The sequence below is a fragment of the Coregonus lavaretus genome, assembly GCF_964263955.1.
Source record: "Coregonus lavaretus genome assembly, chromosome: 6".
Classification (NCBI taxonomy): Eukaryota; Metazoa; Chordata; class Actinopteri; order Salmoniformes; family Salmonidae; genus Coregonus; species Coregonus lavaretus.
Window position 1 is genome coordinate 28,325,846 of NC_139993.1, and position 26,596 is coordinate 28,352,441.

General features: G+C 41.9%; 1 protein-coding gene across 1 annotated transcript; it reads right to left on the reverse strand.

The window, feature by feature from the left end:
- Positions 1-26: 26 nt before the first annotated feature.
- LOC311131128 (calcium/calmodulin-dependent protein kinase type IV) lies at positions 27-22,291 on the reverse strand (the record flags this gene model as incomplete). Its single annotated transcript, XM_084163950.1, has 11 exons — positions 27-539; positions 987-1,139; positions 1,898-2,024; positions 2,303-2,378; positions 3,751-3,825; positions 4,433-4,523; positions 17,756-17,828; positions 18,666-18,748; positions 19,055-19,117; positions 19,199-19,277; positions 22,185-22,291. The coding sequence occupies 11 exons, from the start codon at positions 22,289-22,291 to the stop codon at positions 27-29; spliced, it is 1,440 nt and encodes a 479-aa protein (XP_084020076.1).
- Positions 22,292-26,596: the final 4,305 nt, after the last annotated feature.

Sequence of the window (26,596 nt, forward strand, 5' to 3'; positions counted from 1 at the left end):
TCTTTCTCTTTGGTACCTGCCACTCACTAACACTGGGCCGTTTTGCTGCCAGACTCCACCCCGATGGCGAATCCATTGCCGAGGCTCTTGGGGCTTGGGGGAGTGGTCTGGACCGGGGAGGAGGTCTCCCGCTTGGTGGAGGCAGAGTCCACCGAGGAGCAGCTCTTCTTGGGCACCCTGGGCCGTACCACGGCCGTCTTGGGGATGACCGACATCTGTCTCTGCCCATCAACTCCCCTTAGTGGGGGCCTGGTGGGCAGACAGGTGGGGGAGGAAGCCCCAGCCAGTAGAGGAGGGGTGGGTCTGGGGTTGCGTGGCGGCAGGGGCGGGGGGCACTGGTCCTCATCATCCTGGGTCAGGGTGGTGTCTGTGCCCTGGTTGGCCTGGCCCTCCTGGGGGTCCTGATCTGGGGGAGGGTCCTGCTGCATGCTGCTCTGCCTGGAGGTGGTCTTGTCGGAGCCGGGCATATCGCAGCTGTCCGTGCGCCGCCGGGAGCCCTCGTGCATGCGGCTGGTGGCCACCACGGCCTTCATGATAGCCTGCAGTCAGAGAAACATGGCACACCACTGTCAGTCACCAAGCCTGCCACAGGAATCATCTTATTGCAATGTAATATTGGCAATAGAGAAGAATATTCCTTGAGGCATAGATCCCAATCAAGACAGTGGTAGTGCCACAAGTTTACATTTCCAGAGACGACCAAAGCAACATCCAACCATTCAAACTGCGATGTTTGTCGTTGACTATTGTCGTCTAAAGTGCATTTCTCTGACGGGGTAAATTCATTTTCTTTTGAAAAATATTTTCCCCTTCAAATCAACGGAACAGCTGGGATGGGATCTACATTCGCTCCTATGCTAATTTATACATATTAATTTTTTGATCATAGGTTTGTCGATGATTCCAGCACTGCTTTTGCTTTCACAAAAAACGTACTTGATTCTACATTGCCCTATTTGGGATCCAATATTAAGCGCATTGCTCACCTTGAGTTTGCGCCGAGCGTTGAACTCCTGTAGCTTCCTTTGAGTGGTGTCCATGTGGGAGAAGCGGGCAGCCTTGCCCAGTACCCAGGGGTGCTCCAGGGCCTCCTTCACTGTCAGCCTCTTGTGAGGGTCCTGCACTATCAGCTTACTGACCTGAGGGGGACAGGCAATGGGACAGGTTATTAAACATTATTCAAAACCGGGGTGCACGATTGGTTACATGAATATGCATAACCATGCTAATATACAGTATAACCAGGTTTGCTTGAATCTGGCCCTGAACAAGTGGTTTACAGAGAAACAGTGAAGATAATTTTTAATTGGGAGTTTTATGCTTTGTTTTTATTCATCTAAGTAAAATAGTTGTGGAGAATTAAACAGAACATAGTGCAGGGGTCGGCGACTCGCGTGACTTTTATTTGGTATGAAGTGATTGTTATTTAAAAATAAAATCTATTTTTGGGCTTAGTTGTGGTCAATTTGCAGTGTACAAATTATTAGAATTATGTTCCGGCTCCCGATCATCCTCTCTGACAGAAATCGTCCCTCGGCTGAATCTAGTTGCCTACCCGAGAATAGCTGTAACACAACATATGCTGAGCAGTAATGCATTTTTTACCATATGGGTTTTCTTCTGGCCATGATGAACTCCGAGACAAATTGCATTCTCTTCTAATTTTACAAACCAATATATTGTATTTGTCAAACCAGTTGTGTAAAACATGCATTAAGGAACTGCAATCAAATAAAAATAACACAGACCTTGTACATATACAGTATTTACATAATTCAAACATTAACAAAGAAAGAAATAAAGTTTATTAGCAATTTATTTGAACAACTTCATACACAAGTACATTTTTATCCATAATAAAAGCTTCAGTTTGAAGTGCTTAGATGGTGGAACTCACCAAGTCCTTAGCGTTGAGGGAGACCTCATCCCACCAGGGGGAGACAAACTCATAGTCGCAGTTGAGGATGCGGCTATACATATACTGGTCTCCCCTCGGATCGAAGAATGGTTCGAACCCACACAGCCTGAGGGGAAAGGCAACATTTCCCTCTGTTTATTTGTTTTGCCACTTTCACTACTTGTTTTAAAGACAGATATGGGATCTTTTCAGATAAGACCCCCCTCTAATAGACTTGCAACGGCGTACTAAATAGGAAATCCATATGACACGGGGAAAGAGGAAAGGGCGTGATTAGCTGCGATACTGTAATGAGAGGGCTTCAATTTGTCATCAAATTGCCAGCTACCCACTCTGAGTACATGCAGATCTTTGGACAGATTTTAAAGTTTTTTTTTTACTCACAAGATGTACAGGATGACTCCCACAGACCACATGTCCACTTCAGGGCCATAGGCATTGCCTCTGAGGATCTCTGGAGCTGCAGGGAGAGAGTGAGGTATGGAGAGATGAAGGGCCAGCTGTCAGCTCCCACACAGGCACAGGACGATTTATTTTGACTCATATCAGTCCCTCGAAAACACTATGTATTAAAAAGGTTATTTCCGTTAAAACTGTACTCTATAATCTCCATTAAACCATGCACTATATCTGTCAATAAAATAAAACAATTATATAGTACTGCCCAACAATTTGTTTTGTTGTGGTTGAGGATGATTTATTTTACTGATAGCAATCCCACAATGTATGTAATATATCTACAGTGCCTTCAGGAAGTATTCATACCCCTTGACTTCCACATTTTGTTGTGTTACAGCCTGAATTCAAAATGGATTAACAAGTCAATTTCAAGTCTCACACATCCATCTACACACAATACCCCATAATGACAAAGTGAAAACATGCAAATTAGATATTTCTGTATTTCATTTTCAAAAATGTCTAAAAACATATTTATTCACACCCCTGAGTGTAGCAGCACATTTGGCAGCGATTACAGCTGTGAGTCTTTCTGGTTAAGTCTCTAAGACCTTTGCACAACTGGATTTTCTTTCTCCCATCTACCAATAGGTACACTTCTGATTTGAGCATTAAGGCCTGCAGTTTGAACAAGGCTTTAGAAACTTACCCAGAAAGACTTACAGCTGTAATCGCTGCCAAAGGTGATTCTAACATGTATTGACTCAGGGGGTTATTTATCAAGATAGAGTATCTTAGTGTTTTAGTATATATATATATTTTTTTTTACAAATGTTAGACATTTTCTTCCACTTTGATAGAGTATTTAGTGTAGACCGTTGACAAAAATGTACAATTAAATCAACTTTAATCCCACTTTGTAACACAACAAAATGTGGAAAAAGATAAGGGGTGTTAATACTTTCTGAAGGCACTGTATATAATATTGTAATGAAACAGGCAGGGAGAGTGGCGTGAACCCTCAACCTTCTGGCCCGAAGCCCTGTGCCATCGACTTGCTACAGAGGGGTAGTGCGTACGGCCCAGAACATCACTGGGGCCGAGCTTCCTGCCATCCAGGACCTCTATACCAGGCGGTGTCAGAGGAAGGCCCTAAAAATTGTCAAAGACTCCAGCCACCCAAGTCATAGACTGTTCTCTCTGCTATTGACCCCCTTATTTTATTTGTAATGTATTTATTTATAAAATAAAATACATTCAATTTGAAGTGGCAGTCGATATCTGATATATGGTTCAATGGTAAGCACCGAACAATAACCACTGTGGTAGTGTGACTCATCTGTAGCACACGACACAGTACACAACAACACGACAGGATGAGCCTGATCCTACATTTGTATTCTCATTAGGATAACTGTCAATCCATAACTCACCGCAGTATCCAGGCGTGCCACACACTGTCTTCATGGTCACTTGCTCATCTATTATCTTCGAGAGGCCAAAGTCAGCTGTGAAGATCACATAATGGTTTTGTCTCATTGGCCTTAACTTATTTTATTATGTATCATTAAGGTACTGTATGCTACAGAGGAATAGTTGATCTTTACAAGACCACTACTTGTGAATTATTGGCAGGAGTTACAAAAGAAAACAAAGTAACACATGCCATATCACAGTACTGTCTGGTCCTGCGTGGCTCAGTTGGTAGAGCATGACGCTTGCAACGACAGGATTTAGGGTTCGATTCCTGTTGTGGCCAACCATACAAAAAATTTATGCATGCACTACCAGAAGTCACTTTGGATAAAGGAGTCTGCTAAATGGCATATACACTGTGTTTTTATTATTATATTAAAGTCCAGATCCCGGACGAGCCCCTGTAGGGCCATATTCCTGCGAGAACTCCTGCCAGTAATGAGTGAATGCCAATAAATATATTTTCTCATCTAAATATGAGAATCATTTAATAAATAAAACATTTGGCATTTTCATATTTTACCGAACTGCAAACGGTGGCACTCCCATCAGTGCCAAAACATATTTAGCTAGGAAATTGTCTGTTTATCTGGGAAGGTGTCAGTTCTGTAGCCTTAGTCTACAGGTGCATGTAGTTACCTATCTTAAGCCGGGCGTCCAAGGAGAGGTCAGCGTAGAGAAGGTTTTCCGGTTTCAGGTCACGATGCACCACCCCATTCTCATGTAAATACTGTGACACAAACACAAAAGAACAAAACAGTTGCAACATTAGTTGAATCCACTGACTGTAAGTCGACCTGAATAAGAGCGTTTGTTAAATGACCAAAAATGTAAAATGAAGTGCGTCGCTGGAGCATGTGTCGATACTGATAGGATCTAAAGATAGTGGGTGCTGCGCACTGATCAGCTTTCTCCATTCAAATCTTTCCTTAACATTCTAATTATTTCACAATACTGATGACGGATCAGCTCCTAGAGAGATATTACCACCTACGGCTGCAAATATTGAGGCAACTTATTATTTCCTGAACCAGTATCTGTACATTAGAGACCAGAAAAGTCAGATTCAAACTCCCATTCACCCAGAGGTGGCACCACAGATCCCAGTGGCTTAGCGGGGGGGAAAACTATTCTGGGGCCCGTAGTTTTTCCTGATCGGGTAACCTAACCTGGTAAAACTCTTGACCTTATACGGTATGACGTGATTACTCTGTTTAACATGGGCTATGATGTGACCAGAGTTTTTCTAATCAGGGATTAGGGCCTGGTCCGGAATGAGCAGTATGTCCCGAGCTGCCGACTCGTTTTAGTAGAAATCGAGGTTAGTGATCGCTGTTCTGATGTCCAGAAGCTCTTTTCTGTCATAGAAAATTATGGCGGAAATATTATGTACAAGCTAAGAGCTGCGTAAAAAAACACACAAAATAGCAGAATTGGTCAGGAGCCAGTAAGACGGCAGCTATCCACTGCAGCGCCATCTTCATAAAAACCACAGATACTGGTTCAATGCACTAAATCACCGATTTGGCACATCATTGTGCACATGTTAGGCTATACACATCATGAAATGTCTTGAGACAAATTACAGACAGTAGCCTACAAGTAGCAAAATAGAACTCAATTGATTGAACATGAAATGTATTTCAATATGATTGAAATAGGCCTATTGCCTACTGTTTATATTTGCAGTTCTCTCGGTTTTCATTTTTATATGTCGCTTGTTTGTATCAATTGCAAAGACATTGGCAACTTTCTAAATGTAGTCAATTTTGTTCTGAAGTTATCAGCGGTCACAGAAAGATTGATAAACCATGTGATTTTACGTTTAGCGGAGATCTTCTGTGTATGAAGTTACGTGGGAGGGCATAAAAAAGCAGCATCTAACGACGCACTTTGCTGTTCTATGAGTGGTCTGAGGCAGGCGTTCGATTACATGCGTTTTCAAGTGCAACGTTAATAACGATGGTTTTGGGAAACGGCTCTAAGATTTAACAATGATCCTACGAAGGTTCTAACAATGAACTTAACCTTTAAGATACTTTTGGGAAACCGGGCCCTGTACTGTTGTCAAACAAGAACTGCGCCCGGTTTCCCAGAACCATCTTAAGGCTAAGTTCTTTATTTGAATTTCCTTTTTTTCTTTGATCAGGGTTTACACAGACAACAAAAAAAGTGCACCACACAGACATGGAGTTAAGTAAAAATACAGTAAAAAATATTACAAAAAATGTACAATCATAAAATAAAAAGACAGCAGTATCATTTATATGGGGCATTTATGGGAGGCTTTCTACATAATGGTGACCATATTTTCCAGAACTTTTCAGTCCTCTGGTGCAGGTCAAAAGTTAGTTTTTCTAGGGGTAGCAGAAGCCTGAGAAAGCCACATCCTCGCAGACGGTATTTCAGGTGTGGAACACAACAACAAAATAGATTTTGGGGATAAATAGACAAGAGTATTAAACAGACGTTCAGATTCAGGGTCAAATACAATGTTACAGTCAAAATAAAGTAGGTATAGGTTCGGTGAAAGAGCAAATTGTTTATCTAAGATCTTCTGAATGTGTAAATGAACCTCATTCCAATAAGACTGGATTCTGTTACAGCCCCAAAATACGTGCTTAAAGGTGCCAGTATCTTGTTGACATTTGAAACATAAATGTGATGCATTGGGGAACATTCTGTGAATGTTGAACATGTCTAAGTTCATCGTTTAGTGCATTTTTATTGGGTAAGCATTAGAATAAGCCGCCTCAATATTTGCAGAAGTAGGTGGTACTATCTCTCTAGGAGCTGATCCTTCGTCAGTATTGTGAAATAATTATAATGTTAAGGTACGATTTGAATGGAGAAAGCTGATCCGAGAGCAGCGCTCCCTTTCTTTCGATCCTATCAATATAGACACATGCTCCAACAACGCAACTTAGCGACTGTTCTCTCTGCGTGGTGTTTTGGGAAACGCATGTTACATCTTCGGCCATTGTAGGAAAGATGCATCGTTAAAACACTTGTAAGCCTAGGTTCCATCGCTATCGGGAAACCGGGCCCTGATCAGTTCAAATCCACAAGTCGGTGTGGCACACAGTTTGGAATAACGCTTTGAAATGCCACAACAACAATTAATATAAATTGTCTCTTTTCACATTAGCATTTCGTTTTCATTTTTTGGTATTTCAAAATAGGGTCCTTCCAACCTTTTTGGTCATGTATTACAATATGTGAGATCCTAAGCGGTCACCTTCTCTGACCCTCCCCCACAGTACAGGCCAGCAGAGCTCAGGGCAATGATTAATGTTTAACCGAGCCAAGCCTGGAGTGATTGAAAATCAATAGTAATCATCTGACAGAACTATGATTCAATACTGGATCGATACTCAAGGATACAACATGATTCATCTCTGAATGAGTCACAATGTTTTGGTTGGAGCCTGCCCCCACACCAGTCCTTTACAAATACGATTGGATAGCCTTACCGTAGATGTTATAAATGTATTGCTATAGCCCTGCCCAGCAGCATACCAAACTGCATCCCACTGCTGGCTTGCCTCTGAAGCTAAGCAGGCTCAGTCCTGGTCAGTACCTGGAAGGGAGACCAGATGCTGCTGGAAGTGGTGTTGGAGGTTCCCTCTGGTCTAAGGAGATCCCAGGGCAGTGAAGGGGACATTGACCTGCATTTGGTTCCGTCTTTCGGGTTGGAACGTTAAAACTGGTATCCTGACTCTCTGTGGTCACTAAAGATCCCATGGCACTTATCGTAAGCGTAGGTGTGTTAACCCCGATGTCCTGGCTAAATTCCCAATATGGCCTTCATACCATCATGGCCACCTAATTCATCCCCTCTCCTCCCCCCTGTAACTCTACCCCAGGTCGTTGCTGTAAAAGATAATATGTTCTCAGTTATCTTACCTGGTAAAATAAAGGTCAGTAAATAAATAATACAATGCCTGCCTATGTATTGTTATAGCCCTAGTAATCAAGGGCACCCCAACCCAGAAGCTGCCACATGTAGCTGGAAGTGAGTTCTGTCACCTTTAGATACGCAGTTAGAGGTAGTTGAGTAGGAAAAAAAAGAGAACAAATCACTTTATGTTAAAGTCAATGATCACATCTGTGTGGACTAGAGGACAGATCTGTACAGGCGTTGACACTTGAAGAACAGAGAGAATGTCAAACAGAGGCAGCAGAGTAGCTTAAAGAGAAAATTCAGGATTTTGGCAATGAAGCCCTTTATATACAATACTTCCCCAGAGTCAGATGAAGTCATGGATACCATTTTTATCATTGTGAGACCTGAGGGATTCAGCCCAATCAGGGCTTCACTTGGCAGGATTAATTGAAGCTGTAAATGAGCAGCCCCTGATCTAAAATAGACTCAACAGATGGGGCCCATTGCTGCAGCAGCTCAGAGGCTCTATGACTGCTCTTACCATCCTCCTATTACTCAAGAGTCAAGAGAGTTCCGACTCTGACTACCGGATCAGTTGCTGTGTTGTAACGTTACCATGAAAGCAGAAAGTGAAAATAAAAGGAAACATTGCTCTTAAATGGTGGAACTATGAAAATAATGTGTTCAAGAGCAACTGAAGGACAACTTCTCCGGTAGAAAACGGCCTATTTCACTTCCTTAAAATACCCAGAATGAATCTAAGAGAACAAGAAATCTGTAATTAATTTTGGCCGAGGATGTTTTAGTTGCGCAATTTTACATCTAACTAAGGTGTTTGGTGCAGTATTTCTCAAATAAAAGAAATTGCGACATGTTGTCTTATGTAAACAGTCAGAGCTGCCGGGAAGATCTGTCTCACTGTCTATGCTATTGGATAGAGAACGGGATCACCGCAGCTTGATTACCCCATGTTAGTGGGCAAATGGTCAAATCAAAACCCAACCTTCATTTACCCAGTGTGACGCACGGATGTTCCAAACTCCGTTTTAGACGAGACTGACTTTATGACCAAAATTATCCCATTTACAATTTGTAGTCAATTATGACACTAGAATAACTGTTTCTGACTCATATCGATGCCACACCGGACGTTTTCAAAGGGATTTGTCGCTTTTTAAAGGCAGTCGCTCTTTAAGGCTGCAGGTATGGGTGTGGTTGGAGGTGTGTCACAGGTGCCATCTTGAATTAGGCTGCGGTCCCATTGAGGGGATTTGATTATTAATGCCCCAGGCCTGATTATATTCATTTTGGAACTGGGCTGCCTCCCGGGTGTGAGCCAGATGCCCCGTTTTAGCCGACAGCGAAGTGGGCTCAAAACAGTAGTGACGTAGGCTAAGCACGTGGAGTAATGAGTAGGATTCTGTGATTTCACATGCAAAAGTAATTGCTTTTGATAAAAAAAGGTTTTATCTACCTTCCCAATAAAAACTAGTTTGAAAATTCGAACATACAGTATTTTTATGGAGAAGAGATGTTGTATGTTTCTGAACGATGCATCATGCTGCCTTGTTGACAACATGACCAAGCGGCGCAGATTACTGTTTGATTTGAGAAGGACGCTCCTCCCTCACCGCTTTTGCCTAGCATTGTTTTATCCCAGGTTCATAGAGCCAACTGTTTCCATTGAACCTTTAGTATTTCTGTTGGATTATTAATGTATTGACTTGAATTATATATTTTATTTATTTATTGAGGGTTTTCCATTGGATTACACATTTCCTTGGACTTGCAATTCCGGTAGGACTAAGGTTTTCAGTTATTTCGATTTTGCTCTCTGGAGTGTTGACCCTGACAGGACTATTATTTTGTTAATGATTGATTTAGTCTTTTGTTCCTTATGTTGAACCCCCACGACAGCGGCATACCTGTGCTAATTAGCGATCTGCGTCTCTGAACACTTGTGTGTAAATAGAAGATGGACAGCACAAACTGTAAAGTACTACTTAGTAGTTTTTGGGGTATCTGTACTTTACTTTACTATTTATATTTTTGACAACTTCTACTTTTACTTCACTACATTCCTAAAGAAAATAATGTACTTTTTACTCCATACATTTTCCCTGACACCGAAAAGTACTCGTCACATTTTGAATGCTTAGCAGGACAGGAAAATATTCCATTCACGCACTTATCAAGAGAATATCCCTGGTCATCCCTACTGCCTCTAATCTGGCAGACTCACTAAACACACATGCTTCGTTTCTAAATGATGTCTGAGTGTTGGAGTATGCCCCTGGCTATCTATGAATATATATTTTTTTTTAAATTGCCGTCTGGTTTGCTTAATATAAGGAATTTAAAATGATTTATACTTTTACTTTTAATTTTGATACTTAAGTATATTTTAGCAATTACATTTACTTTTGATACTTACGTATATTTAAAACCAAAGACTTTTAGACTTTTACTCAAGTAGTATTTCACTGGGTGACTTTCACTTTTACTTGAGTCATTTTCTATTAAGGTATCTTTACTTTTACTCAAGGTACTTTTTCCACCACTGGCCTCAACATGATTGTAATAAGGACCTCTCTAGTAACCTATACCACTGGGTCTCGTCAGCCACACACAGAGGCCCTGGGAGGAGACCTATAATGACCTAGTCAACATTTTTGCCCGGTTTCCACGGCGAGTCCCCGCAGAGGCCTACCGGGGTGGCTAACAACACCCACGCAGCACCACGCTCTCTTGTCATTACCGCACACTTCCCTTCCAGGCTGCGAACGCCCAGACTCATTCCGGCAAATTAACCACCGACGTCTCCGAGAAAGCCTGTGGTTAAGCCCCAGGTCAGCCATTAGCTAGTTAGCATGGGCACTAAGTGCTCAGCCTGACTGCTATTAGTTCTAATGGAAAACTCTTCTCTCCCCTGCCAGGCTGGCTATTGATGGGCCTCCACGCGTAACCTTTTGAACCCATCTCTCCTGAGATGATCTGGCTCTCTGTCTGCCTGGGAAAAAGGTTGTACATTTGAGACTCTGCGCTAGCCGGGCTGGGATGGCTGGGGAGGGCCCAAAGTGAACGCATGAGTCATGGCGGTGTCAAGATGGTTATACTAAGTTTGTGTGCCGGGGCTTTGGACAGATGACAAAAAAACAGAATTGGAGCAGTCTGCTAGATACAGCATGCACAGAAAGATGAGGGGGAGTTTTCACCTCTCTATAATGATTAGTTTCACACAGACTCAAGGATAAATGATGTTGAGAAATTTCTAGGCTCATTTTGAAAGATATGAGGGGAAAATTCCATAGTCAGTCAGGGCTGGCTCTAGTCCCCCACCGCACCCTCTTGACGGCGGAGAGAAAAATGTACGTTTTTAAAGTGAATGTCCTGCCATTCTACACATTTTGCCATGGGGCAGAGATAAAATAAATAAATAAAACTGTGTTACAGCTAATTTCCTGCAATTCTTCCAATTCTGTCATGGTGGAAATACATTTCTCAGTTTTAAAGCAAATTTCCTGCAATTCTATACATTTTGACATGACTGATGCCATGATATCTGTGTGAGAGTGACTAACAAAATCAATGGGGGCCCCCTGGAGGTCAGGGGTCCTGGGCACATGCCATGTGTGACCGGTCGGTATTCGGCCATGATTACTACAGGTTAAGATAGCTGGCTAGACTAATTTACCAATCTAAAAATTGTTAGCTGACATGGCTAATTGAGTGACTGTCAGTGACTGACATAACTAGAGAAAAATTGCTGACTCACAACCAAAATTCTAACTTGCACCTTCTACTTGTATTCTACTATTATAACTATCAACAGTAAGTTGAGACCCCGACTAAGTTCCCACTTATGTCGCTTATGCCTGCATGGTTTCATGAAGTATTGATTAAATTGGCCTATTTCATCTACAGAAAAGTATGAAATCAAAATTGATTTATAGGAGGTATTTAAAAAGTGCTGGGCCTCTATCTCTGCTTGTTGTCATAAAAAATGATCCTGCATAGGTGTTTATGACTCACAACCTATTGTCTCTGCTCTATAACCCTACAAAATGCCCTATGCACGGAGGCTAAATGCCAAATAGAGAAATCATGTCATTACACAATATGAAGCAATAAACTGTATTGGTTCTGTGCAAGAGAGCAGCTTTATCATAAGATTGTCTTGCGTGGCAGGTATGATGTATGCATGCAGTGCATATACACTCAGCAATCATAAATGTTAACATTCTGATAGTAAAAGTAGCTCTGAGGTGATGAACTATGAGACAGAGCACTGAAGCAAAAAAAAAAAAACAGGAAGACGGTATGAGTGGTGTTGTTCATTCACCCACACATAAACAAAACTCCAAACTCTGCATTTCCCCTTATCTCTGTCATGCACACACACACACACACACACACACACACACACACACACACACTCATAAATAGATGGTGCACAGACACTCACTCACTCCAGATTAAAAACCTGGAGCAAGCACACATGGATTAAATGTATCCCACCACACAGCCACCAGTGCTAAGCATGCTTTAGAAAGGGTGTGAACGTTTAATTGGGATTGTTAATGTTAAGGAAAAATCCCTAAGCAAATAACTATGTTATTCATAGAGAGTTGTTCTATGGGAGGTCCTTCACATGTGAGATATGTCAGATTTGTGAAAAAGTCGATTTATGATGAAAAAAATGTGCAAACACCTTTTGAACGTGGTGCTATAAGGTTCTATCTGCAATCCAATCACACAATGCTGGGTTGTCAATAAAAATGCTGGGTTGTCAATAGAAATGCTGGGTTGTCAATAAAAAATAATTTTATGTAAGGTGATGCACTTTTTGAGTCATGAAAGAGGAAGACATCACAAATCAGTTCTGAGATCTGGGACTTGAAAAATACTCATTATCTCAAAACCATACATTTTGCAGATAGAACCAGGGGCGTTTCTAGGACTTGAAGACATTTGGGCTTAGCCCAAAGCCAGCATGGGGGTAAAAGTAAACAATTGTTTTACAGGCTTTTTCACCTCACCTGCAAATTATTTGTAAACCATGTTTTACTTTTTCACTGTTTGTATTTCAACTCTTATATTTTGTGCAAATAAATACGAATTACAACCTATAGAGAAGCCTGAAGTGTGACAGTCTTCTGTGTGCTCAACCCACCTCTGTTCTCTTTCCATCTGCCCTCTTCTGTCACTTTCTCTGTGTCTTGTCTGTTGCTGTCTCAGGTTCTTGTTCGTTACTGTCTCTTTTGTCTATCCTCTCCTGTTATGGCCTGTTCTGTTCTTCTGGTGTCTCTCTCCATCATATCCTGCTCTTCTGTTGCTGTCTATGTGTCTTGTCTGGTGTCTCTCTCCATTGTCTACTCTTCTTTTGCTGTTTCTGTGTCGTGTCTGGTGTGCCTCTAGTCAAGGGGATCCTGGGGTAGCTTAACTTGTTTTGGGCCTGTGTTTGGGTCACCTAAATCATCCTCTTCCCTACCATTTGCCCCTGGCTGCTGCTGTTCTAAGTGATCCAGTGACCTGCTGTTCTCATCTGTCCTCCTCCTTTGCTCATCTGAAAGCTAGCAAGGTAGGGGTGCAACATGTCATTAGTTCGTTGTAAAGGGCGACTGCACTTCCTGATTTGGCCTCGTTTCAGATTTGGTTCATTAAGAAAGGCTAGCGGCCATGACTGAATTTAAACGTGAGTTGGTTTCGGGGTTGTGATTTGATTGTGTGTGTGTTCGCAGGTGGGAAGAGTTAGCAAAAAAAAATCACTTTGACTTTGGATAGCCTATCTCTGGGGCTAGTTAGGGGCCGTCAATAAATGACACAATGTAAATTAGACAATATTTTCATGTTGCACGCCTTTTAGTTTTCATTAAATGCTTTCAATATTTGTATATGAATTTCTACAATTTATAGTTGGTTTTAGGTTTTTCAGTCACTTTATACTGACACGACCAGGGAAACTCATCTGTAAAGAAAAATTCAAGTGTCTGCATAACAGTGCAACACAACTCCAAACATGACAGATAAAAAGCTACATAGCCCCTAGGCTATATGAATATAAAGAGACATGAGCACAACAAATGTACCTGTACAATTTAATAAGTTATAAGACCTCTATGATTCATTTCACTTGGTCAGTTCTACCAGCTAATGTGAGCTGTTTAGATTACATAACATTTGATGACACAACTTAAGGGCCTATGTATTTTTCAATGTTTTGTTCACCTACAGTCTAACCACACAGCTGGCCATCTTTTCCTCTCTCTTTATTGCTGCCCTTCCCCTTCCCTTCTAAGTTAAAGTTTGTTTTTTTGTTATATACACATGATATTCATGGAGTAAATGAAATGCTTACTTGCAGGTTCACCTCTCGGCAATTCAACAACAACAGAAAAAGTAAGTAGCTAAGTGAATAAAAAGAGGAATAAAAATAAAAGCTCAATGAAATAATTTTTTACAAATAGTTACATAGCCTACATGGAAAAAGCAGACATAAGCTAAGCATGTTTACCTGTAGAATGGAATAGGTTATCCGACTTGTGTGATTCTTTTAATTTGGTCAGTTCTACCACCTCAACATTGCTAACTTTAAACAGGGTTAAATATAATGTTGTCGTAAAGTTCAGCTTCAGTCCACACAGGGGCACTGTGACACTGTCAGAAGACGTGCTTCAGTCCAAAATAAATTATCTAATCTCTTCGGTCTCAGCTAGCCAAGAGCTACAGAAATGAAACCCATCAAATACACTTGCTGGAAATAAACACTTTTCCTAATATCATGACTTACAGTGCATTCGGAAAGTATTCAGATCCCTTGACTTTTTCCAAATTTTGATACGTTAAAGCCTTATTCTAAAATTGATTAAATTGTTTTTTCCTCTCATCAATCTACACACAATACCCCATAATTACAAAGCAAAAAAAGATTTTTTTTGTGCAAATGTATTAAAAATAAAAACGGAAATATGACATTTACATAAGTATTCAGACCCTTTACTCAGTACTTTGTTGAAGCACCTTTGGCAGCGATTACAGCCTCGACTCTTCTTGGGTATGACTCTACAAGCTTGGCACACCTGTATTTGGAGAGTTTCTCCCATTCTTCTCTGCAGATCCTCTCAAGCTCTGTCAGGTTGGATGGGGAGCGTCGCTGCACAGCTATTTTCAGGTCTCTCCAGAGATGTTAGATCGGGTTCAAGTCCGGGATCTGGCTGGGCCACTCAAGGACATTCTGAGACTTGTCCCGGAGGAACTCCTGCGTTGTCTTGGCTGTGTGCTTAGGGTCGTTGTCCTGTTGGAAGGGGAACCTTCACCCCAGTCTGAGGTCCTGAGCGCTCTGGAGCAGGTTTTCATCAAGAACCTCTCTGTATTTTGCTCTGTTCATCTTTCCCTCGATCCTGACTAGTCTCCCAGTCCCTGCTGCTGAAAAACATCCCCACAGCATGATGCTGCCACCACCATGATTCACCGTAGGGATGTGCCAGGTTTCCTCCAGATGTAACGCTTGGCATTCAGGCCAAAGAGTTCAATCTTGGTTTCATCAGACCAGAGAATCTTGTTTCTCATGGTCTGAGAGTCTTTAGGTACCTTTTGGCAAACTCCAAGCGGGCTTTCATGTGCCTTTTACTGAGGAGTGGCTTCCGTCTGGCCACTCTACCATAAAGGCCTGATTGGTGGAGTGCTACAGAGATGGTTGTCCTTCTGGAAGGTTCTCCCATCTCTACAGAGGAACTCTGGAGCTCTATCAAAGTGACCATCGGCTTCTTGGTCACCTCCCTAACCAAGGCCCTTCTCCCCTGATTGCTCAGTTTGGCCAGGCGGCCAGCTCTAGGAAGAGTCTTGGTGGTTCCAAACTTCTTCCATTTAAGAATGATGGAGGGCACTGTGTTCTTGGGGACCTTCAATGCTGCAGACATTTTTTGGTACCCTTCCCCAGATCTGTGCCTCGACACAATCCTGTCTCAGAGCTCTACGGACAATTCCTTCGACCTCATGGCTTCATTTTTGCTCTGACATTTACTGTCAACTGTGGGACCTTATATAGACAGGTGTGTGCCTTTCCAAATCATGTCCAATCAATTGAATTTACCACAGGTGGACTCCAATCAAGTTGTAGAAACATCTCAAGGATGATCAATGGAAACAGGATGCACCTGAGCTCAATTTCGAGTCTCATAGCAAAGGGTCTGAATACTTATGTAAATAAGGTATTTCAGTTTTTTATTTTTGATACATTTGCAAACATTTCTAAAAACCTGTTTTCACTTTGTCATTATGGGGTATTGTGTGTAGATTGATGAGGCATTTAAAAAAAAATTTTTTTTTTTAGAAGGCTGTAATGTAACAAAATGTGGAAAAAGTAAGGGGTCTAAATACTTGTATAGGCAAGCCAACAAGATTAAACTTTTCTAAATACCTAGACCGTTCAAGGGCAGGCAAAGACTTGAAGTAGTTACGCGACATATCTAAGACTAGCGAATTAGATCGAGATGTACTTCTCTCGCTAGCCAGCCAGCTAACGTCAGCTAACCGGCGAAAAAGCTAGGGGTAAACAAACAGTGACGTTTACTGTCAGTGTTAGCAGGTTGGGTAAAACATTAGAGTGGCAGAATAAGTATCATGCAAATCATTTGTTGTTGTGACAGCCAAGTATGTTAATAACGACACGTGAGGCTGCTGAAAACGTTTATTGAAACGACCAAAAAGTGTCACTCATTATTTTAGGATGACGCCAACGTTAGGCTAATTACATGGGAGTAACGGGAGTAACGGGAGTACCCTACAGCTGTACCCTACTCGGGGGCATGGTCATATTAAGCCACGCCTCGCCGTGTGTATCTATAAGGTGAGCGCTGTTGTCTAGTAGATCGAACTTCATTGCCCCCTAGCGGTCATACGCAATAGGATGCAATAGGACCATATTTAGCATTGTGAATTCACATAGAAATATAAGACAAATTAATAAAATTATAACGAAAAACCGATAACAAAAATAGCTTTTTAAATGTTGTTGTTTTTTCATTTGTCACATCCTTATTTAGAAAACAAAAGCAGTGGGCATATGGGCCGCACAGCAGCGGCTTGGTTCATTGTCACACAGGCACGCACTCGCTAGCACTGTTACATAACAGGCAGCCCACATCCCTGCTGCCTGCTGCCTCTCTTGGTCAGAAGATTAAGGGCACGGGGAAAAAATTGCTATGGCTTTCTGAGAGGATTATTTCACACTTGCAGCTCACCAAGCACACATACGCACGGATACACACACACACACACACACACACGTAGTCACTCAAACACATGTACGCTCACACGCACATCCATCATTCCTCCAGCTGAGACCGATGCCACATCTGACCCACATCTACCACATTGTGTGTGTGTCCAGCCAAGCCCTTAGCTGCTTGTATTTTGGGATTACAATACATTTGTATTTCTAAATAAAGGCTCTCACACTAATCTTCTGGTTGACATTCATTGGTGCCATTGCCAAGTCCTAAACCCCAAAACATTGTTTAGTGGTATTTTCCACTGGCTAAATAATCATCCTCTATTTTTGGGTTCAGATATAATTCTGCCTGAAACAGGGCTCAGCACTGCCTGCAATAGAGCGCAGTGACTAACTGCACATAGTAGCTCACTGGAAATACGAAATCTGATTCAAGCTAAAATGTGATTATGACATTAGAAGTATGTGCAGTGACTGGACACAGAAGGCCACAGATAAGACCAAACCTGAAACAAATTGAACTTTAAGCCTAAAAGTATGTGTATTTTCCTATTCAAAGTATGGATAAGAGACCTGTCTCAACTGAAGCTCAAGCTTTGTCAAAATGACAACACTGAAAAGTCTCTCAGCTCCATGTTGACCTGTTTTCTATTGAAGCTACTGTAGATGATGCAACCATAGTGAAAGACAAAACACATAGCCGCAACAGTATCTCTACTCTCTCTTCTCTGCATAGAGGGGTGCTGTGCATCTCAGAATTCATTGCAAATTCCAAAGCATTTGGTGAAATAAGGCACATTCCTACTCAATAGCCCATCAGTGGCAATTAAATCACATCTCTTACTGCCACTGCCTCCAGAATCTGCTTGATGACATGGGCAGCATCTCTCTCACTGTAGTACCCTCTCTCCACGATCCTGAAAGGGCAGAAAGAGACCAAAGGTCAAACACAGTCAAAACGTTACACAGAGTTCAAATACCCACTTTGGAAGAGAGTGGTCCCTCCTTAACTCTGTTAAAGTCAGAAACATGAGGGAAAATAATAGGGCCGGGACGATACCAGTATCGCGATACTCGTTAGTATCGTGGCAAAGAAACAAAACACGAAGCGGGTTTAACTTATTTAGGAAAACAGCCCTAATGTTGGGAACAAACATCATTATGTTGTCATCCAGAGTCACGTTTATTTATTTTCCAAGCTATAGCACACAATATTTTACAAACAGCAGGTTTTTAAAGGACCAAATAGTTAGGTGTTCTTTGTGTTTTCATTTTTGCCATGGAAGAAATATTGTGATACTGGTATCGTCACAGCCCTTATAATAGGTAGTTGTTACTGTCAAACATTCCTAAACCTATAAGGTGATAGGAGGATAACGTGATTAACAGACAATTTAATTTGGCTATTATACCAAAACAATTAAACAATAGAGAAACAGGTGACTCATATTGAGTAATCTTCATGATGGGTTTTACAGATAGGGTGGGGCATTTGCTCCAACCACAGTCTTCTAATCGGTTTCCTGGCAACAGTGCTGGTGAGGGCCATTACAAATTTAATTTTCTATTCCTTTTATGCTCTGCATCTCAATAACGCCTGTGTCATAAATTGCTGCTAATGACAAAGCAGGCAAATGGAACAGGGGGAGTGAGGCCACTGATTCCACCTCTGGCCCCGCCGAAGGGAAACCAATTTCAGCAGGGATTTGGTTTGAGACAGGGTCGTGAGGGTGGTATATTTTGGGCGTAAACACCTGTCAAAGAGTTCCCCTCCGGTTACCAGCTCCAAGATGAGGGCGATGTCTGTCTCTGTCTCAAAGATCTCCTTCAGGCGGATCTGAGGTACAAAACCACAGGTAGAGGGGAAGATGATATTGAGAACGCTCCAAAATGTTGACAAAAACATCATAAAAAACATGAATGTTACTAATATCTTCAAAGAAGTCATCATTAATGTTCATTTCAATCACGTTCTTAGAAACATCTTCTTCTTTTGTTTTTATAATACAACATATCAAAAACATTGAAGTTGCTAGTATCCTACAACAAGTCACCACTATTGTTCATGTCCATCATGGTCTGAGAAAAGTAAAAATGTTGATGTTTGAAGTGGTGTCTTGGATAAAATAAAGTGAACTCTTACAATATTCGGGTGGGAAAGTCGCAGCAGAACACCAATTTCAGTCCGCACTATTTTCTTGTCGATCTGAAATGGAAAGAATGAGAGCACCAATATGATACTGTTACTGTCAGTATACTGTATATATAAAATGGCTGAAGGACTCACAGTCTTCTTGAGGACCTTTGCAGCATAGGGCTTCTGTGTCTGCTTCTCCTCAGTGCGAAACACCACTGACGTGGCCCCCCTGGGAAGAAGATCAATCAGTCAACATCAACGACTATGATCATATGGTTGTCTCTCCATAGTGCAATCATTCAGCATTTTATCTCAAGTTCTACTCAACTATAATGTAATTTGCTCATCAACATAACATTTATAAACATTTCATAAGCTGACCTCCATCTAAAGCATTTCAATAACAACTCCATGGTGAACCATTAGATACAGTATCCATCTACATGCTTATTGCTAAGATTGATAAATAAAACCCATTGTAGAGGAAAACATGCAGGAAAAGAAAGCTATTCAAAGCCATGACACGATTACATGAGAGGGCAGAGGGTAGCACTAAGTATGAGCTGAAACCGTGAGTCATCTGTTAATACGTGATTGGGCTGTGTCGTGTTGTCTGTTGCTTTTAAATCTACTTGGAAATCTAGAGATAATGCCCTGGCCGAATGTATATCTTTATTATTTTGAACTAGTGAAAGCAGTAGCAGCAGCAGACACAGCAGCAGCTTAGCTGTGGGTTGCCTAGGAGAACTGGAGCACCACATGTATGTTACTTCTCTTGAACAGTCTATATGACCTCCCACATACAGATGGTTATGTGTTTTGGTGCTCTATCTATGTGATATACGTGTATCAGAAGAGTCCCACTGTTTCACATCTGTAGTTGGTATAGCTCAACAGTCAAAGATGTCTTTTTTAATCAATGTGTCCTCAAATTCAATTGAGCCGTTGAAGAAATAGAGGCCTTTGTAGCAATAGTATTGCTCTGGATTTACTAATCCCTTCAATACCGGTATACCATCTTCAAGTGAACTATCAATATGTACATGTGTACAATCATTACTATTCAATAGCATCACCACAACTGGTATTTTGGTTAATTAGAATCGGAAGTCGATTGTGTAAAACTGAACTAGGTCGTTATTAAGAGGGAGGTCAGAGTAAAACCACACAGTGGAATAATGAGGGAGTACTGGCAGCAGCCAGCCGCCATCTAATCTGGGACTTCCCCTCAGTTGTATCCCTATGGAGGGCACTCAGCGTTTGCCCTGCTTAGGAAATTAGTCCCTGTTTCTCCAGCAGTCCTGCTCCTGCTAATACAATCCAGGCATCATCATCACCCAGCCCTCTCAACACCACTCTCATAGCTGTAGGGTCTCCTTGGCAACCAGGGCAACTCTCCTCGAAAAGTAGACCCCTAACGACTGTGCACACCCTTATATGTGGAGGCTGGGGGAAGCTGAGTGTAGGTTGTGTATGTTTACGTGCAAGAAGCAGGTACTAGTGGCTGAACTGGCCTATTGTTTACGATCGATCTACCGACTGTAGATAGATCATCAAATGTCGATCACAGATGATGATTAATTCAGTAAACGTCCGTATCTGAGTCAATATGCGTTGTTGGTGTTAAATTGTTACTGCTAATTCTAGCAAACAGTGGCCTACTTTAAGTAATGACCATATCATTTGATTTGGATCTAGTGTTATGTATTTGAGTCCTATAAAGGGACGTATGGCCAGCTTTTTGAAAGCTTGGTATACGGTTTGTTATACCACTGACAGTGAGATCTCTCCTTTCAGTCTCACACAGAATTCTGAAGTGACAAAATGGGTGCCTGTCCGTTACACATGCAGGTGAGGAGAAGAGAACTGTTAATACAGTTAAGTGTGGTGTGAAATGAGGTTTAATATAAAGGCACAGGTGCATTGGAGCTGCATTCTGAGGCATTCACCTGTTCCACACTATGTCCAATGGAAATATTACACTTGATTCACATTATATGGCCAACCCTAAATGCACTGTGCTGTTTCAGATATTCTCTCTTTCACATTGTCCTTTCCAGCACGGTTCCAGCAACTACGGTGGATGTGTAACCATGCCAGCCCAGTACAACTCTGCTTGGCTTGGACTGTTTTTTCCCTATAGTGTGAATTAGCAATTACAGTGTGCCGTTTTTTTGAGTCAAGACCACCTGTGTCTTTGACATGGTGGGATACCGTTGTTTATGCCTGCTGGCAGATGTCCTCATCAAATGCAATGGCCACTCCATCTGTCAGTCAGACCCCCAAACTTCAACAGTCCACTGACACCCACTCCAAGTGACAAATATTGACAAGTTGACATTGTCAATCTGGATGTGATGTAAGAGTGTACTTAAGCCAGAATCATGATGATGGCGGGGAGGGGAGGGGAGTGGAGTGGAGGGGTCAGAGGTAGTGGGAAATTCCATATAAAGCCTCTGAAAATGGTCCGTAACACCTGTTTTCTCCATACTTGCACTAATCCCTTAACGTTTCACTGTTGTCCAGTGCTAAGCCATGTGTTGCCCCCTTTACAATGAGAGCCCATTTCTATAGCAAACACAGTGGGCTGTTTACTCTGACTGAGTGAAGATCATGTTTTGACACGTTGATTGCGTCTTGGCATAATATTAGTAGGCTTCTTATGAGGTGAGATGATAGGAGAGAAATTGTCACTTGTTAATCGTTCAAAAAAAAATGTATGCACTCACTAACTGTAAGTCGCTCTGGATAAGGGCGTCTGCTAAATGACTAAAATGTAAATCATTGTACATGGACAGGAGGAGCTGTCTGTGGTGCTGAACTATGCATGAAATTGATTAATTTGACAGAACTGGTCTAAAATATGTGTTCTGTCTGTCTTGTCAGAGTATCAAACCTAATCCATTTGATAGACACAGTAGATACATACTATAATTGTAAACATCGTAATTCAAAATGAACACTTTAGCTATAGCCATACTGTGATGAAAAACTACATCCCATTGGATGAAATTCCACTGATTTGTTTTTCTACAGTACATGACCATAAACAACCCCTTTTGATAGTTATGAAGGTGATGATGCTGTTGGTATTTACGCATTGGTGTCAATAAAGGTACACACTACAGTACTCTACCTTCCCAGTTCTGGGCCCATGGTGTAAAACTCATCTATGGAGACATCTCGGCGCGAGCCATCTACCCAGTATTCCACAGAGCTGGCACCAGACCGTGAGGTTGGCATGTTGATGTTGGCCAATCACACAACACACAGGATTCCTGAGGAGCGCAAAGCCCAAACGCACACTACTTGCCCTCTTTTTAAGATTAAAACGTAACAACGTTACTCAGTTTAAGTAAAAGGAAGAGAAGGCATTAGGCCTGCGTTAGCCAAAGCCAAAGCATTAGCCAAAGCTTGGTAGATAACTAGTCTTTGGTTAACTACTCTCACCGTTATGTTGAGTCAAAGATCAAAGATGATCCAGATGTTTCCGTTTCCAGTAAAGCGCCGAAATATATAGTCAGCTCCGATATCAAAATCGTGCAGGCTTCGCATTACATCTTAAGCGTAGTCACTATGCTATGTACCACATTACAAAAAACATCCATTATTGTTCTACTATTGCAATATATCGACACAATTTCTTTCGCGCATTCAGGACTATCCTTTACTTGAAGTTTACTGTGTCATATCCAAATGTGTCGCAGCTTCCATCAGGCCTCCCTGTGTGAGTGCCCGAATCCATAAACCTAGTAGCCTACGCTTTGATCTTCTGCAGCACAATCCCACCAACGACAGCTCACTCATTAAAACATTACTATATCATGCAACGAAGCACCTCAATTGTCCATGATATCAGCAAAAGCGTCTGAGGTCCGTGACAAAGAACATTCCATGGTCCGAGATAGAAAGCTTTATGGTGCTAATTAAATCATGATCCGTCAATATGTTTATGTAGATGCTGTCCCATAATATTTACAAATATAGATTTCGTCTCGGGGCTGATGCAGGCTTCACTATTGGTCTTTATGAACGCCCATCCAATGATCTGCACCTATCTCGCTATACAATATTTGGTCCTTCTTTCATCCTCGGTTTGGGGTGGGTAGGTGGTGGCGGTTAGGCTGGAGTTTTCGGTGTTGGGGGGCTAGAGGGAATCTGTAATCTCAGCTCCACGCCCTCCACGGATTTCTTCCAATCGGTTGCATTCACAGCAACCACAATCTGCGCTGCAATTGGAAGTCAAACAGTCAATCAAACTCATGTTTATTACGCGTGTATCCCACCTGTAAAGCCTTGGTCCACATATGGCATTGTATAGGGTATATGCAACCTACATTTCAACGAGCAGACCATTCTGAAAATACTCTACTTGGATGTCAACAATACTGGCAATGTCTTTTAACTGATGTGTGTGGAGGAACCCCATGCCTAATATTTTGATTCAGTATCTTTATTAGAAAGGGATGAAATTATAGCATAATAGTCTGATTGTTTCATGTGAAAATCATGTTCTGCTGTGTATGCATGCTGAGTTCAGCGACATGGACACTTCCCCCGCGTCAACTCGGTGGTTATTATAGGTCGTTATCAATACAATGCAGAGCGTTCGATTTGACTGCTGGGGTGCAAGGATACCTCCAGCTCCGCTAAAGCCATTGACAACTACGTGCTGACAGGTAAACAAATATTTTTGTCAGCATCCTGGAGCCAAAATACCCGGTTTTTAATAGTTAATGATTAACACGTGACCACTTACCACGAGCGCGTCCTCCCTAACTAAAGTGCCATCAACCTCCCTTGGTGTCCTTTGCATGTCTGTCACAATGCTTCCTTGTGGATCAAAACAAGGATTGAAGGGTGTGTGTGTGAGAGAGAGGGGGATATAAAGAGGGTATGCTACTTTCAAGTTGCAAAATATCATTTAATGCCACTTAACAACGCCAGTTAAGGGTTCCACAGAGTCAAAATCATGTTTTTCATCAAATTGGATGATAGAAACAAAAGTAGGATGACCAAAGTATGAAAAATGACTGTTGCTGGTACGTTGCTGGTACAGTCCTGTGTGGATCAGTTGGTAGAGCATGGCGCTTGCAACGCCAGGGTTGTGGATAAGAGCGTCTGCTAAATGACTAAAATGTAAAAACGTTTTTAAAAAGTGTGTGCCTTGTTAAAAGTTAATTTGTGGGATTTATTTCCTTCTTAATGCATTTGAGCCAAGGTAGGTGGTGGTATACAGAAGATAGCCCTATTTGGTAAAAGACCAAGTCCATATTATGACAAGAACAGCTCAAATAAGCAAAGAGAAACGACAGTCCATCATTACTTTAAGACATGAAGGTCAGTCAATACGGAAAATTTCAAGAACTTTGAAAGTTTCTTCAAGTGCAGTCGTAAAAACCATCAAGCGCTATGATGAAACTGGCTCTCATGAGGACCGCCACAGGAAAGGAAGACCCAGAGTTACCTCTGCTGCAGAGGATAAGTTCATTAGAGTTAACTGCACCTCAGATTGCAGCCCAAATAAATGCTTCACAGAGTTCAAGTAACAGACATATCTCAACATCAACTGTTCAGAGGAGACTGCGTGAATCAGGCCTTCATGGTCATATTGCTGCAAAGAAACCACTACTAAAGGACACCAATAATAAGAAGAGACTTGCTTGGGTCAAGAAACACGAGCAATGGACATTAGACCGGAGGAAATCTGTCCTTTGGTCTGATGAGTCCAAATTTGTGAGACGCAGAGTAGGTTAACGGATGATCTCTGCATGTGTGGTTCCCACCGTGAAGCATGGAGGAGGAGGTGTGATGATGTGGGGGTGCTTTGCTGGTGACACTGTCTGTGATTTATTTAGAATTCAAGGCACACTTAACCAGCATGGCTACCACAGCCTTCTGCAGCCATACGCCATCCCATCTAGTTTGCGCTTAGTGGGACTATCATTTGTTTTTCAACAGGACAATGACCCAACACACCTCCAGGCTGTGTAAGGGCTATTTGACCAAGAAGGAGAATGATGGTCTTGTAGCCCATTCCAGCCTTGTGTAGGTCTACAATCTTGTCCCTGACATCCTTGGAGAGCTCTTTGGTCTTGGCCATGGTGGAGAGTTTGGAATCTGATTGATTGATTGCTTCTGTGGACAGGTGTCTTTTATACAGGTAACAAGCTGACATTAGGAGCACTCCCTTTAAGAGTGTGCTCCTAATCTCAGCTCGTTACCTGTATAAAAGACACCTGGGAGCCAGAAATCTTTCTGATTGAGAGGGGGTCAAATACTTATTTCCCTCATTAAAATGCAAATCATTTTATAACATTTTTGACATGTGTTTTTCTGGATTTTTTTGTTGTTATTCTGTCTCTCACTGTTCAAATAAACCTACCATTAAAATTATAGACTGATCATTTCTTTGTCAGTGGGCAAACGTACAAAATCAGCAGGGGATCAAATACTTTTTTCCTTCACTGTATATATACTGAACCAAAATATAAACGCAACATGCAACAATTTCAATGATTTTATTCAGTTACATTTCATATATGGAAATCAGTCAATTCAAAAAAATTCATTAGGCCCTAAACTATGGATTTCACATGACTGGGCAGGGGCACAGCCATGGGTGGGCCTGGAAGGGCATAGGCCCACCCACTTTGGAGCCAGGCCCAGCCAATCAGAACAAGTTTTTCCACACAAAAGGGCTTTATTACAGACAGAAATACTTCTCAACACCCCTTCTTTGAGACATCTGTGGCATTGTGTTGTGTGACAAAACTGCACATTTTAAAGTGGCCTTTTATTGTCCCAAGCACAAGGTGCTCCTGTGTAATGATCATGCTGTTTAATCAGCTTCTTGATATGCTTTTTGTGCGCATGGAAACTTTCTGGGATCTTTTATATCAATAGCAGGTTTTGGTCACTCAGAATACTATTTTACAGGAATCAGGATGACTGTGTGGGACCTTCAACACTTCCAGCAATATAACCCTAAGAACTCTAACCAACCATTTTCACACATTTACAGTTTTACATTTACATTTTAGTCATCCAGCAGACGCTCTTATCCAGAGCAACTTACAGTTAGTTGCATTCATCTTAAGATAGTTAGGTGAGACAACCACATATCACAGTCATAGTAAGTACATTTTTCCTCAATAATGAAGTTACAGTATTAGCAAAGTCAGTGCTGGTAGGAAAAGACAAGTGCAAGGTAAGTAAAGCAAGGACTCTGCTGTCTTAGCATCAGGGGCAAGCTGGTTCCGCTATTGGGGTGCCAGGACAGAGAAGAGCTTTGACTGGGCTGAGCGGGAGCCAAGAGACCAGAGGTGATAGAACGAAGTGCTCGGGTTGGGATGTAGGGTTTGAGCATAGCCGGAAGGTAGGGAGGGGCTGTTCCCCTTGCGGCCCCATAGGGAAGCACCATTGTCTTGTAGTGGGTGCGAGCTTCGACTGGAAGCCAGCGGAATGTATGAAGGAGTGGGGTGACATTGGAGAACACAGGAAGAGAGCATGGGAAGTTTGAACACCAGACAGGCTGCAGCATTCTGG